General features: G+C 42.6%; 1 protein-coding gene and 1 non-coding gene across 2 annotated transcripts; both read left to right on the forward strand.

Annotated features, from left to right (window-relative positions):
- Nucleotides 1-2,045: 2,045 nt before the first annotated feature.
- On the forward strand, nucleotides 2,046-13,334 carry ftsj3 (FtsJ RNA 2'-O-methyltransferase 3). Its single transcript, XM_030050319.1, has 21 exons — nucleotides 2,046-2,249; nucleotides 2,371-2,476; nucleotides 3,239-3,285; nucleotides 3,578-3,657; nucleotides 4,142-4,241; nucleotides 4,603-4,797; nucleotides 4,907-5,022; nucleotides 5,573-5,677; nucleotides 6,199-6,299; nucleotides 6,444-6,530; nucleotides 6,693-6,839; nucleotides 7,108-7,243; nucleotides 7,379-7,572; nucleotides 9,304-9,418; nucleotides 9,687-9,771; nucleotides 10,023-10,191; nucleotides 10,547-10,641; nucleotides 11,087-11,189; nucleotides 11,652-11,835; nucleotides 11,966-12,060; nucleotides 12,585-13,334. The coding sequence occupies exons 1-21, from the start codon at nucleotides 2,183-2,185 to the stop codon at nucleotides 12,862-12,864; spliced, it is 2,607 nt and encodes an 868-aa protein (XP_029906179.1). The 5' UTR covers nucleotides 2,046-2,182; the 3' UTR covers nucleotides 12,865-13,334.
- Nucleotides 8,604-8,738, forward strand: LOC115358547 (small nucleolar RNA SNORA17). The gene has a single exon (XR_003928192.1). It is a non-coding gene; the product is annotated as a small nucleolar RNA SNORA17 (small nucleolar RNA).
- Nucleotides 13,335-15,341: the final 2,007 nt, after the last annotated feature.

Consider the following 15,341-nt stretch of genomic DNA (forward strand, 5'->3'; position numbering starts at 1 on the left):
TTGGATAAACTCAAAAAGGCATTGTCTTGGACAATGCAAAGTTGGATTTATTAAAAACACTTTTTGTAATTAATCTTATCTTGACTTCATTTGATTCATTCCCATGTCCTCCTCAGCAGTGAAGTAGATCCATGCAATGCTGGAAATTGTGTATTTGGGCTTTTGCCCTTCAGTCTACTCATATTTTTTCTATTGATAGTTTTTATTGTCAATATTATTTAAAGCTATCATATCAAGCAAATATGTGCATGCATGGTATTCCTGACGCAGTTTGTATTGTATTTGTTATAGTTTGACGGATGTGAAGGATGAAGAAGACTTATGAGCTGCAGGGGGGCTGCGGTGGCACGGCCCTGCAGGACGGCTGGGCTCTGTGCCACACGGGCTCCAGCCCTGGCAGTGCCATCCGGGTCATGCTGAAAGCACCCAGCGTCCCAAAGATTTAGAGATTTTCAGCTATATTGGGATTTGCAATAAATTCAATCTGCTGGCAGTGATGCAGACTGAGATACAGGAGCGTGGCCTTGCTTTACACTGCAGAAGCTATTTTTAAAAATTGAAGAGCGCTGATTGGATTCAAGGGCTTAGGTTCAGTGTCTTTGCACAAAACGGGGGCACTTTTTTATTTACAAAAAAATATTGCTATGGCTTCCTGTTAGTTTTGAAAGTGCTGTGTCAGGTATAAGCTGTCTAACTTTTCCATACAACAGTGTGACATTTCATTTTGCATTCACCTGGTGGAGTTTTGGGTTGGAATGAAAACCTGCAGCCTGCTGGCTCTCCATAACACACAGTTGGCTCCCCTGGTCTATGCAGTTGAGACTATTTAATTTTGGGTCAACATTTCCATTTTTCTAAGCTTTTAATTTGACTACAAGCTGCCAAACTTCATCACCACCTGCCTTTCTCCTTGGATTGTATATTCATCATCTACATTTGGGTTAGTGAGTGACATCAGTGTTTGTAACCAGGACAAGCATTTGAGCTGGTTCACTCGTTATATGAGGAAAAGTCTTCAAACACGTTGTGAAAGTGAATGTCACTCTGCTTTCACAGAATAACAGAATTTAAAGGATTAAATTCCTTTCTTCAGAGCTGTACAGACACATGGCTTTGTTGTCTTTGTGCCATTGATGTCGGAAAGTCATCAGGCTGCTAGAGAAGTTAGGCAGTTACTTTTTTTGTCTTTCAAGGGCACTTCAAGTGACTGTTGCATGTAATCCAGGAATTACAGATTATTCTACAGCTGGGCTCACTCTATGCCGCGATTGGCAAGAGTTCAGCTTCACGCCTAAAATATAAATGTATGTAAAACTTGTATGTATGTTTCCAAATGTTGAGATAAACCCCATTTGCCACCACCGATCTGTCATCCACATTTATTCCCTTCTTAACAGGTGAAATACAGCTTTTAGTTTAATCCACCTGATATTTTGTCGTCCCAATACAGATATTAATAAATGACAAGGGCAGACACAGTTTGTAGATTACTCTCACCCAGCAGTGAAGTCAGTCTGTGCACTGTTAAACTGAACAGAGGCCCACAACAGCAGATGATCATACATGAAATTAACCACACGGTGGCAGCAAAGCGCCAAGCCAATAGGAGGACACCAAGCACTTGGATAAGGGGAAGCCCAATACAGCATGTAGCTGCACACTGTTGAGTTCTGCATGCATCATGTTCAATATCAATATTAAAAACACAGTATTAAATATATAAATGGTTGAATATAGAGAATATAAAGAATAGCAAGTGCCAGAAACAACAGATTGCGGTCTAGTCATGTGCAAGAAATATGAGAAAGAGAGGAAATGATGAGGGCATTGCAAGAAACAGAGAAGAGAGAAAGATTGCTAAATTAATATTGTAGTACAGGAACTTGCCGGAGGGAAGAGGACGAGTTGTTTAAATTTTAGGAGGAATCTTCTTTGAATTCATGGGATTCAAGGCCATGATGGATCGTGGACCAGGAAAGATGACACGTCCAGACGAGGGCAGTCGTGCAGCACCTTGGATGTCAGCCGTAACAGCAGAGAAGAAGACTTGCCTCGTGACGTAGAGCATCTGCGCCGAGACAGCGGCACGTGTTTTGTTTTCGTGAGAGTTGTGCGTGTCGCCGGTCCTGACAAATTCAACTGTTTCTGTCGCGGAGTCGGGCGGAAAGCCGCAGCTACAGGCATGGGGAAGAAACTCAAAGTCGGGAAGACCAGAAAAGACAAGTTCTACCACTTGGCCAAGGAAACAGGTAGGTTATGTGGAGTGAGAGGAGAGCAGCGGGGGGTTAGCGTTAGCATGTCCAGCTAGCCACGCCGTTTAGAAACGTCAGGCGAGGCAGCATGCTGACACCGTGTCCTGTGTTTTGTCAGGGTACCGCTCTCGGTCCTCCTTCAAGCTCATCCAGCTGAACAGAAAGTTCTCGTTCCTGCAGAAGGCCAGAGCTCTGGTGGACCTGTGTGCCGCTCCGGGAGGATGGTGAGCAGCCTGCTAACCTGTCTCACTCACACCACGTTTACCCCCGAGCTAAGACCAAACTCAGTGCTGCAAAGTGCAACTCTTCCCTCTTCAAATATAAGCTAAACCAGAGGCATTTGTTACTTAAATGAGAATATTCTAGTCTGTGTTTTTTTAAAAAATGTGTTTAGATACTTACTTGCTTACTTATGTGTTTATTTATGTATTTGACACTCATATTTACCCACTCTGATAGTCTAAAATCACAGGGATTTTCTCAATGACATAAGTGGGGTATCTCAGTGCCTGCAAAATTATGATATTATCATACTATGCATGAGTGAAATGGGTGCATTTACTGCAAGCAGTGATTTAAGAGTGTTTAAACTCAAACATATGAAAAACAGGGAATAAATATGTAAGTTAATGGTTTAGTCTGCATTGATGGACTGAATTGATGGTAAATTAGGTTCTCTTGTGTGTAAAAGGCCTGGTTTGTGTGATTTCAGTTGTAATTGTTGACAGAAAAAAAGGTATTATTGTTAGTTTGAATGTGAGACTGAACAGAATTAGTCTGATTGTTTTCAGTTGAGACTGAAGTAACAGAGTCAGAGCAGAAAATAGTAGTTGATAGTGTGGCTGAGAGTTTTTGTATGAATCTTTGTAGAATATGTAGCGGGTAGGCAGATATTTGAGATTTGATCCAAATATGGTCGGAAGTGTGGAGAAATGGGATTGAAAACCGTGAGTCTATTAATTTACACCTTCAAAATCTCCCTCCAGGTTGCAGGTGGCATCCAAGTTCATGCCTGTGTCAAGTCTTATAATCGGTGAGTATAACCTCCTGGTCATGATGGCTTAAACGCACCATCTGGGTCCAGTTTTTCAGAAGCTTTGATGTGTGTGAATGTCCCGTTGTCCTTATGGTCAGCTCTAATGTCCCATCTCTAAATCCAACCTGAATCCAACCGTCCAGTGGCGCCACGATTATTTTTTATTGTTGGACCCAAATGTATCCCAAGCTAGTTTTTAAAATCTCAGTTTAGTCCAGTAGTTTAGTTCTGTGATCATGTCCAAAAAGTGTTGTCAGACTGGGTCCTGACGCTGTTTCCTCATCTGCAGGTGTTGACCTGGTGCCCATCAAGCCCATCCCCAACGTGGTGACCCTGCAGGAAGACATCACCACTGAGAAGTGCAGACAGGTGAGGCGGAGCTGGCGCTGTAGACGGTCAGACACTCGGCACACACAGACACTCACCCCGCTGTTCTGCCTCCTACTGTTATGATTGTTTGAAACGTGGAAATATTGTCAGAGTGGTTCTCTTTGGAGAGTTGTGTTAATGTTGATGCTTGACAGAGAGACTGTCATCTAAATGTGACAACATGTGCTACTCCTACAACAATATGGGGATTTGATGGTATGTACTTGTACCTTGAGGTTATTAGCTGATCCCTTTGTCCACAAAGTAGCATCACAAATACTTATGGAGTGCAAACTGCTTGTTTTAAGGGTCACTTCAGTCAAATTCTGAATTACAACCAAATGACGCAGCAGAGGGTTAAACTGAGTGAAACATATATGAAATACATGAGTCTTAAAGGTTTCCATGTGGGATTTTTGGTATTTCAAATGTGGTCAAGCTAAAGCATGCTTGGCTGATGAGGTTCTCTTCATCCCATCGTCAGGCTCTCAGGAAGGAGCTGCAGACATGGAAGGTGGACGTTGTCCTAAACGACGGAGCCCCTAATGTGGGAGCCAACTGGCAGCACGATGCCTTCTCACAGGGTAAGAGGCCACAGCAGCAAGGGCTGGGAGTTTGAGAGAGGACACAGCTTTAGGAGTACTGACTGGATGCTGCTTATGGATATTTTTCCAGTACAGCCTAAGAAACACACTCAGTGTCAGTGAATTTCCTCTTTAGTGCAGTAGTCATTATATATACACATTACTGTTGTATATAGTTATTATAACAACATAGTAATTTCATATAAATTTAATGCAATCCTGTTTTTGTACGTTAACATGAATTTTTAAGTTAAGGGTTTTTCCTCCCATTATCCCCTGTTTTTTCTGTTATGTTCACATTTGAGCTGAAGTGATTGGAGTTGAGCCGGTTTCCTTGTCTCTCTCTCTGCCCCCCTTCCAGCTCACCTGACCCTCATGGCCCTCAAACTGGCCTGTGAGTTCCTGGCCAAAGGCGGCACTTTTGTCACCAAGGTTTTCCGCTCCAAAGACTACCAGCCGCTGCTCTGGATCTTCCAGCAGTTCTTCAAGAAGGTGCAGGCCACCAAGCCGCAGGCCTCCAGGAACGAGTCTGCCGAGATCTTCGTCATCTGCCAGGGTCAGTGCATTCTGCAGTCTGTGATTAGTAGTTTATGTCTTTTTGTGTTTTTCTGATTGCGTGTCTTTATAACTCTCCTAACTTAACTTCTTTTTGTTTCCAAATGTAGGTTTTGTTGCCCCTGACAAAATCGACAGCAAGTTCTTTGACCCGAAGCATGCCTTCAAAGAGGTGGAGGTTCAGGCCAAGACTGTGAAAGACCTGATTCCTGTCAAGAAGCCCAAGGTGTGTGTGGCTCGACATAAAAGAACCACTTCTCATCATGTAGCATCATACACATGATGTGATATTTGTAAAATACTGTGAATTCAGAATGAGTTTGAAATGAAATGGATAGGCAGATAGATGAGTTAACTACTTAATGAGGTAACTAAATAATAAGCAGTTTTAATAGCAGATACCGCTCTAAATATTACTGTTGTTTGAATTAGGTGCGATCAGGAAATACAGTTGCTATTGAGAAACAAACAATAAGAAAAGTTTTTTTTGACATTTTGCTCAGGATGTGTTTCATTCAGTGACCTTTCCACAGAATTGTTTGGGAAATACGCAGATGCTCCAGCACCTGCAGCAGCCCCAAGCATCCATGTTTAAAATTCATTTTCCCATGATGCTTTGGCTCAGCAGCCTGCCAGACTTGTGGGAAACCCTTTTCTTGAGACTGACTTTTCACTCTGTTTTAACCTACGTGACAGTCAGGCCACATTTGATACTTTGGTCAGTTAAAACACACCAATCTATCCATTACTGATCAACGGGTCTTTTTCTGCTCCAGGCGGAGGGATACACAGACGGTGATCTGACACTCTACCACAGTTTCACACTGACGGCCTTCCTTAAAGCGGAGAACCCTGTGGACTTCCTGGGCAAAGCCAGCGAGGTGAGATTTCCTTTTGGGATTGTATATGCCTGGTAATTGCCCAAATTGTTATTATTATGGAGGGCCAATAGAGGATATAAAACAGCCACGGTCTGTGACACAGTAATTACCAAAATTATCTTTTCCATTTTTCCAGTAAAAAAGTGAAGCGGAATTAGTGTAGGTGCTAAAATATGATGAACTTGGAGAATTTGAGAACCAAATATGATTTGTTCATACCAAAGCCGCTGTACTCATGCACATTATATGAATCATTTTTAGTTCCAGTTTTTTAGTTTTAGTTCTTTGCCTCACAGGTCTTTTTTCCTCAATGAAATTTCATCTGTTGTGAATTGACATAAACCTGAATTCCTCAACCATCATTATCACAAGCCAGCAGGAGGAACAGTCTGCAGTGGTGCTTTAGATGTCATGGAAAATTCCTCAGTCTAATTTGAATGGTAATGTGGAGAAGTGACGGGAAACAGGCAGAGGAGAAGCCTTCTTGTCTTAGGCTGACCCTGCTGCTCTTGTTTATCCAGATCACCTTCGACAACGCCGACCTGGGGTCACACCAAGCCACCAGCGATGAGATTAAGGAGTGTTGTCGTGACATCAAAGTCCTGGGCCGCAAAGAGCTCCGGTAAGCCCTAACCCTGTCGCTCTGTTATGATATAGGTAGAGGTATGCTGCCTGTAACTGGCTATTATAGTCCTTTTTAGTATCTAATTGTGTCTTTAGTGAATTTTGCTTATGTGTGTGTGTGTGTCCCTTCATCCAACATTAGCCTGCTGTTGAACTGGAGGACCAAGCTGAGGAGATACCTGGCCAAGAAACTGAGGACGGAGGCCAAGCAGCCCGACCTGGAGATCAAGTAAATTCTTGAGCACAGCCATTAATAAAACACAGCAAAAACAAACCAAAAAATGAAACACTGTAATTGGTCGATGACACCAGTGAATTTATTCATACATCCTCTGCCAGTATGCATCCCTGCATTTAAAATGTCAAAACATCCTCTTGGCTTTCTCCATAGCTTAAGCTCTGACGAAGAAGCAAGCGATGCAGAGGACGAGCCAGACCAGAAGAAACAGGCGGTTGAGGAAGATGAGGAGGACGAGGAGGCAGAGATGGAGAAGAAACTGGCGCAGCTGAAAGCCGAAGAGGTGGCCGACCTCAAACGGTACGGCTTCAAGCTGGTCAGACAGACCTTTTCAAAGATATTAGTTTCTTTTTTTCCCCTCAGGTTTGTTTGCTTGTTTGGATTACGGCCACGTAGCTGTTGTGTTTTTTTTTCTCAATTAGGATCATTTTAGTGGCAAAGTCTGACATTGCTGCTGTTCCAGTGATGTGACTCATGTCAGTCAAAACACAAACATAAAATCAGAGTATAATTGTTTGAAAAGCTTGTAAGTTTTTGTATGTGTTATCGTCATTTGGCTGTGCTTCAGGAAGAAGAGGAAGCTGCTGAAGGAGAGGAGGAAGCAGAGGGAGAGGGTCGAGCTGAAGATGGACCTGCCAGGCGTCTCTATCGCCGACACCACCGACTCAGCCATGTTCTCCCTCAGCACCATCAACAAAGCCAAGGTGAGGGACGCACAGACACACACACACGCATCCAAAACAAGTTTGACTGTTCATGTCCGCAGCCCGCTGGACTTTGTGCTGATGTTAATTTAACGTACCTGTGGTTCTTTCTCCACCCTTCCCCTGCCCCCCCAGGCGCTTGCTGAAATATCCAAGGGCGACATGCAGGGAGCAGACGCCCTAGCAGACGGAGAGGAGGACTTCCACTTCTCTGAGGAGGAGGACGATGACGACAAAATGTCCCTGGCCTCTGATTTGGACGATGAAGACCTGGAAGAGGTGGAGCAGAGACAGGAGGAACTGGAGAAGAAGGCAGCAAAAAAGAAGAAGTAAGGGATTGTGTTTATTTTGTAGTGATGCAGCAACACAGGCTGTGGTGTCATGTTTCAGGCTGAAACCTCAAAGATGAAACAAGGAAAGTCGCCACCAAAAAAAAAAAGGTCACACACTAATATTTCATTGGACCGCCTTTAGCTTTGATTACGGTTTCGATAAGCTTCTGCAATGTCACAAGATTTATTTCCATCCAGTGTTGCATTATTTTTTCACCAAGATCTTGTATTGAGAGTCGGACTACTGGCTCTGTGGTGGCCAATCCATGTGTGAAAATGATGTCTCATGCTCCCTGAACCACTCTTTCATGATTTGAGCCCGATGAATCCTGGCATTGTCATCTTGGAAGATGCCCGTGCCATCAGGGAAGAAAAAATCCATTGATGGAATCACCTGGTCAATCAGTATATTCAGGTAGTCAGCTGACCTCATTCTTTGGGCACATAATGTTGCTGAAGCTCCACCTGACCAACTGCAGCAGCCCCAGATCAGAGCACTGCCCCCACAGGCTTGTACAGTAGGGACTAGGCATGATGGGTGCATCACTTCATCTGCCTCTCTTCTTACCCTGATGTGCCCATCACTCTGGAACAGGCTAAATGTGGTCTATCCTTCCAGTTTTTAATAATGCGTTGGACATTTCTTAACCCAATTTTAGTGGTTTCTGCAATCTCCTTAGATGTTTTCTCTGCTTGATGCATGCCAATGATTTGACCCTTCTCAAACAGACCAACATCTTTTCCACGACCACAGGATGTGTCTTTCGACATGTTTGTTTAAGAAATGAGAAGCTACTCATTGCATCAGTTGGGGTTAAACAACAAAGATAATCGCCCATGCAGTAATTATCCAATAGGAGTCTCTTACCTATTTGCTTAGTTAAATCCAGGTGGCGTCTTTTTTTTTGGCCAGGCAGTGTATAATGCAATACCAAAATCAGCAGGAGCATGTCAAGAATCAAAAGTGGCTTGTTGTGTCAAGCACAGAAGGATGTTAGATCTTGCTAACTCATAAAATGTATTATTTTACTGCCCCTAGAGGCGTTGCAGTCCAACTGTGAGTGTGGAGACTGTGTCATTAGGTGGCAAAGAGTCAGTGGGCTTCGTCTACATCGGGCACTCAAAACAGTTGGGTTGCTCGGATTGACTGCAGCACCAACAAACAGAGAATTGGCCAACTACATCTTGTGTCTAAAAATGTGTCTAGTTGATATGTGTACATGGTGCACTTCACAGTTTTCAGTGCCTTTGATGGGTGAGTGATTTGTGTGTTGTTGCTGATTTCAAAAAAAGAAGAAAAAAAAAGTTATTTTGGAATAATATTTAGCCCACGGACCAAGTTGGGTCACCACTTGTTACCATCTGTTATTTCAGTCAAGAAGTGGTATGACCACAGCCTCATCAGTTGGCATCTAAGCTCCTTCTGACCATCTGCTACCCTTCAGTGTGCACTAAATGCACTTGTAGACATTCTCAAGAAACCTCATGCTTTGATAATGGTACCTAATATAGCTGTAACCTCGTAAACACTGTTGGTTTCCTTTCCACTGAAAATTTCTTATCAAAAAACACTGTTTTTGAGGCCTGATAAACATTTTGAATATCATTATAATTTTTTAATATTTTGTCCATGACATGCACCTGGTCACAAACTCCACTGGATAGCTTTTAATTTTTTATTCTATTATTTATTACATTAGCTCTAACTGACTTGTGTGTGCATTTCAGGGTGACCTTCAGTGAGAAGGAGGAGGATGACGAAGGAGAGGAAAGTGGCTTGCTGGTGGAACTGGAAGAAAAGGATGTGAAAAAAGAGCGAGAGACAAACCTGTGGTTCAGCAAGGTTTGTCCACGTGCACTGCCTTCATAAAACACATCTTGACAGAAGCAGGAGCTCAGGCATATTTCCCCTGTCAGTAATTCTCCAGACAAATAAGTGCTAAGTTCCCCCCTCACCTCGTTGTTGTGTGGAACAGGGTAATAAAATGAGTGTTCGTCACTTGTACTTGTGTGACAAAGCTGCTGATCTTCCTCTTAAGTATTTCTTGAAGTCGGTGTGTGTGTGTGAACTCTGACCTGAGACTCTGCCTTCCTCCCTGGTTGCTGCACAGGGCATCTTCTCTGAGCTCGGCCTGGAAGAAGACGCAGAGAGCGAACTCAGACAGGCTGAGTGGCTCCAGAGCAGGCAAACAACAGGTAACCATCTTCACTATTTCAGCTGTGTTTGCACATGTTGATGAAATATCCATTATTTTATAGGTGCTGTATCTATCAATGAGGTGAAAAAAAAAAACACTAAGCTAAACCACTCACCTCAGAAGGAATCCAGATGAAATTAATAGAAAAAACATAATAAACTGACCTTTGTTTACTGAGACTGTATTTGTCGTTTATATGTGAAGTAGAAATAATGGGATTGGTGTAAATAAAATGTCAAATCTCTGAAGGAAAAGGCAAGAAGAGGAAGGCTGAGGAGGAGGAGGCAGAGGAACCAGTTCAGCAAGAGGAGGCGGAGGCGGAGGCGGAGGCGGAGGCGGAGGTGGAGGCGGGACCTTCACAGGAAGCTGAGGAGGAGAGTGACAGCGACTCAGACGATGACAGCAGCGACGATGAGAAGTAAAAACTCATTTGTGCATTTAAATGATCCCACTTAAATGGCGTTATTTTGCATTTTTTTGCAGGCTAATTAACTGCAAACATATAATTTGAAGTGAAACATGTTTGTTATAATGAACTGGGTTAATCATCAATTTAAAAAATAGCCTAAAGAGTAACTAAACCCCATATCCAAACCACCTCGAAGCCTGACATCTACTGATTGAAAGGAAAGTATTCCCCTGAAAATGGTGTTTGCTGTGTGTGTTGATCCTTGGTGCCAGGTGTTGTCACCACCTGTTGTACTCCATAGAATGTGATTTTCACTCTTTGCAGAATCACAGTTTTAAAAACAAGGCATTTGTTGTTGTTCCAGGGAGATTGCCAGGATGAAGCAGGGCAGAGGGGCCGGTGGGCTCTCAGGAGCGGCTGATGACGACGACTTCAAAGTTGTTCCTATAGAAAGCACCAGTGAGTAAAGAAACATTTACACTTTGAGCATTTAGCTTACAGTGTAAATGTACTGGTCCTTACTGTTGCCTCACAGCAGCAATAATCCAAAGACGCTAATGTGTCAAAGACTAAGACGTGGACATAATAAAGATTGTGTCTTTTTACCAGATCTGCACGCGCCATCACTCGGGTTTGATATTCGGAGTTTATTGATTGTCATTTGTAGTTTTGTTTCTTCTTATTAATGTCATTCCTTATGAATTCCTATCAGAATAATCTCTTGAAGAAAGTAAATCATTCAATTTATTGCTCTCATATACGGAGATTCAAGCCCACTTTCATGACACAAAGGCCGACGCAAAACCAAGTGACAGACGCAGTTCTTGACCCATTTACATGCAGCCTGTGAGAGGGCTTCAGGCGGCGTGGGACTTAACGGATGTTTGTTTGCTCTTTCTCCCAGGTAAGCGAGCCAGGATCCTGGACGCTGAAGGTTTGGCGCTGGGCTGCCAGATCGCAACGTCCAAGAAGAGAGCCAGGGACCTGGTGGACGGCTCCTTCCACAGGTGTGTGTGTGAGACAGAGAGACTCAGTCCAGTGTGTGGCCCAGCTCTTCTCTTTTAACTGTATCATAGTTAGCCAAGAGCATTTCTGCAGATATAAGTGTGAATCTAACTGATAATTTCTCTAATAAGATTTGTCGAATTCCTCAGTTATCATGAGTTCTGGTTTACCTCATGATGAACCGTAAACTCGATCCATTGTAGACGTGTGTGACCAAGTTTAAATGAACACACAATGCGTTAGCCTGTACATGAAATAGCACTGATAAGAGGAACGGTGACATTTCTATGAAGATGTATGTGTGTATATATGTTTTTGTTGTTTAATACGTTTTTTTTTTCTTGGCATGTAAATTTCATGAAGGTGATGTCAGAGACTGATTATATCTCAGTCATTTTGACCCCAAACTTATGGTCTAAATCCCCGTCATTCAGTAAAAATAATGGGCCTGTGTACGACTGTAGGTTTGCAAACTCGGAGCAGGAGTGGGAAATTCCTGATTGGTTTGTGGAAGACGAGAGGAAACACCGGAAGAAGCCGGTGCCCGTTACCAAGGAGATGGTGGAGGAGTACAAGGAGAAATGGAAGGAGATCAACGCCCGGCCCATCAAACGGGTGGCCGAGGCCAAGGCCAGGAAGAAGAGGAGGGTGAGAGAGGGGAAACCATAAATGACCACACACAGTAATCTGAGTAAACGTCGGTGAAAATAGAAATCAGGGAATGTAGAAGGTGTTTCACCAGATGCTGATTGCCGCTCGTCCTGTGTGACTTCCTCAGATGCTGAAGAAGATGGAGCAGGCGAAGAAGAAAGCGGAGGCGGTGGTCAACACAGTGGACATTTCTGAGAGGGAGAAAATGGCTCAGCTGAAGAGGTACGTCACCTCACGTGTAGGGCTGGACTCAAACGTGAGGAGAAAATCTGCTATTTGACCCTGAGTGAAGCACATCAGGAGGTTTTTACTGCAGGCAGACAAATCGCCATATCTGTTCATGTAGGGCACCAAGTTAAATTTAACTTCACTAGTTGATGTTAGTAGGTGTTATATATATATTATATAGTATTTTTATTTCTTAAAATATGGCATATTGAACATTCTGTAATCTCTTTATTTTAAAGGTGTATTCAGTAAGTTTTATTGACCAATCAATGACCAAGGAGTTATATGATCAACAGGTCTTTGTCACAACTTACATTGGCCCATAATTGATATAAAGTCACATGTTTGTAATGGTAACTTAGAGCAGAGACCCACCAGAAATAATTGTGCACTCAGCTTGGAAGGTGAGTTTTTGAAAAAGCATAAATCTCAGCAAACCTGTGCAACACCCACTGCCATGCTGCCATTTGCTCTTATCTCAAATCTAACTCTGCCCCCCTAACCCCCTGTTCCTCCAGTATCTACAAGAAAGCAGGCGTGGGCAAAGAGAAGAGAGAAGTGACGTACGTGGTGGCCAAGAGGGGCGCCGGCAAGAAGGTGCGTCGTCCCGCCGGCGTCAAAGGAGTCTTCAAAGTGGTGGACAGCCGCATGAAGAAAGACATGCGGGGAATGCAGAGGAAAGAGCAGCGCGCCCCTGGGGGCAAAGGCAAGGGAGGCAAAGGCAAGGGAGGCAAAGGCAGGCCGGCAAAAGGCGGTAAAGGAGGGGTGAAGAGCGGAAAAGGGCGCAAAGGAAAATAAATATGAACCTGTCGCTCCCGCAGGCCTGACTTGTGACCTCTTGACATGTGACTGTTGACTGTTGCCTGCCGTCGTGTTGCAGGTGGGACTGTAGTAAAGGTCGGTGAACCAGGATCACCGGTTCGGCTCCTGGACTGTGGGCGGAGCCTAAAATGAACTCTGTTCAGACCCTCTCTCTAGCAGCCTTGACCAAGATCCCTCAAATGTGAGGTATCATCTTGGGATATTAAAATGTTCTGTGTATGTCTTTTAAAAGAGATATATATTATTTGCCTTTAAATCCAGTCTTGACTGCAGCGGTTTCAGTCAGTAACATGAGCTGCTGCAAGAAATTATGTTTCACACAATAAGTTCCGTGTCTACAGTACATTAAAGTTATTAGGTGGAACTGTATGCGTTCTCGAGGAAATTTTCTACTATTCTTGTAAATATGAACTTCACATCTTTAGCAATAAATATGTTGACTGAAATAAGTTGTGTGGTTCATTAATCGAGGGTTCCTACATGTCTCCTGTGTGAAAGTATACATTTTTCACATCAGTTGTTCTGTATGTTAAGCCTAACATCGACAAAATGCATATACTTTTAACTAATCTTTCCTCAAAGCATACAGTTGTTTTAGAACTCTGATGTCATATTTTGTCCCTTTTCTCCAGCCATTGGTTTCCATTCATTTCACTATGATATGTAAATGAGCTTTCAGAGACCTCAAACTTTCTTCACACCAGTACTCCATCACCGTAATAAAGTCCTTCCACATTAGCGGCACTGTTGTTTTGGTGATGGAAATAGTCCTTGGGGATATGTTTGCTTCACTCATCCACTTATCAGTTCTGTGGTTTATGACTTTGTTAGTCACAGAGGCAGAACAGTATGGGGTGGGTGTTCAAACCAAAAATTCAAAGTTGAAAACAGGGATTTTGATTAAATGTTTAAAAATCCAAGTACCCCTAAATGATTTGAAAAATGGTAAAATGTGGTAGTGAGTGAGCCAAACATTCAAAATTGCTGGTATGGTCCTTTAATTTTTTTTTAATTTTTTTTTTTTTACAAAATTTAAATTTTTGATCATTTTAAAAGCTGATTTATGCTGGAAGAGGTTAGGGTTAGGCCAATGTATCAACAAGGCCATATGCATATGCTGAGTAATATTCTGCAAGGTAAGTATGAAAATATGATGCATGTGCAGCTGAATTAATTGTGCAGTCACTATTTCAGGACTACACAATTATTTCTAACCTTTTGTGCACATATGGCTGACTTTCTGGCCCAGTTTCCCAAAGGAAAGAAGTTAAACTCATAGCTGCCACCACACCTTTGTCTGGTAAAAAGAACAGACATAATAAATATGTGACGATGAGGCTTCCTGTCAAGCCTACCTGGAAGTCACAAGTACATCCCTGCTGACTGTAATCAGTGTGAGACAGGTCACCACATGGGGGCAAATCTGCTTAGTCATAGTTTTATGATTGGCTCACAGTGTCAGTTTGTCCTAATCATATGAATATTTAGACTGAGGGGTGAATTATATTAATGAGCCCAAATACCTGTCTGCCTTGTTTTTTTTAATCTGGCTGGTTGGCACAGTGTTTCTGTTATGGGAAAGTGGATTCACTGACAGAGAAACCAGTTCCTCCAACATACACTCATGCATCCTGCTAACCGTAAATGTCCCAATCTAACTGGCTGGGACTGCCATTTCCTTGTCTGATAAGTGACACTCACTGTTGCTCCATCCCTGCTGGTCATCTGAGGCTAATTATTTACAGGCCACTGCAGAGCGGCATGTATGCACTGAGGCTTTACATGTCCAAAGTGACACTTGGTCACTAATTACTGCCATTTACAAGCTCAGCTCAGGTCAGATTACACCTGTCCAAAACAGAAGACGTGTGGCAAAGCAGTGGTGGATTAAAGCTTTCTTTCCTGTTAGTTTTATCAAAAAAGCCTGTTTGGTGTGACAGACTGATTTGATTTTTTTCCCCGTTGTGGTTAACACTGATGTGCTGTGATCATGGAAACGGAGGGCAGAGCTGCTGTGATTGACACCAGATGCAGTTCCATAGGAGGTATGTTTTTGCTCATTTCATCTCTCTGGAAATAAGCAGAAATACAAATAGACCAGTTCCAGGCAACAGACTGAACACACAGGTGACATTATGCAAACTGTGAAACTATTAAAATTAACACAAGGTCCTAGTTTTAACAGTTTTAAAAAGCAGACAGGCAGACTGAATTTGAGTTCTTAATGCTAAAAAAGGTGGAAACTTAATAATAAAATTCTCTCTTTGTTTACTATAACCATGAAAGCCAAAAGGACATTTTAAACACATGCCATTAATAATTAATTTAAGATATTATTCAGATATTTGGACATATTTGGAAAATACAAATGAATAATCCCAAGATTTAGAACTATATAAATATAAAAATATGTGCAAAAATAAGACATAAGTATGTTCTAACTAAGTAACAAA

This window comes from Myripristis murdjan, chromosome 4 (assembly GCF_902150065.1).
Source record: "Myripristis murdjan chromosome 4, fMyrMur1.1, whole genome shotgun sequence".
NCBI classification, from domain to species: Eukaryota; Metazoa; Chordata; class Actinopteri; order Holocentriformes; family Holocentridae; genus Myripristis; species Myripristis murdjan.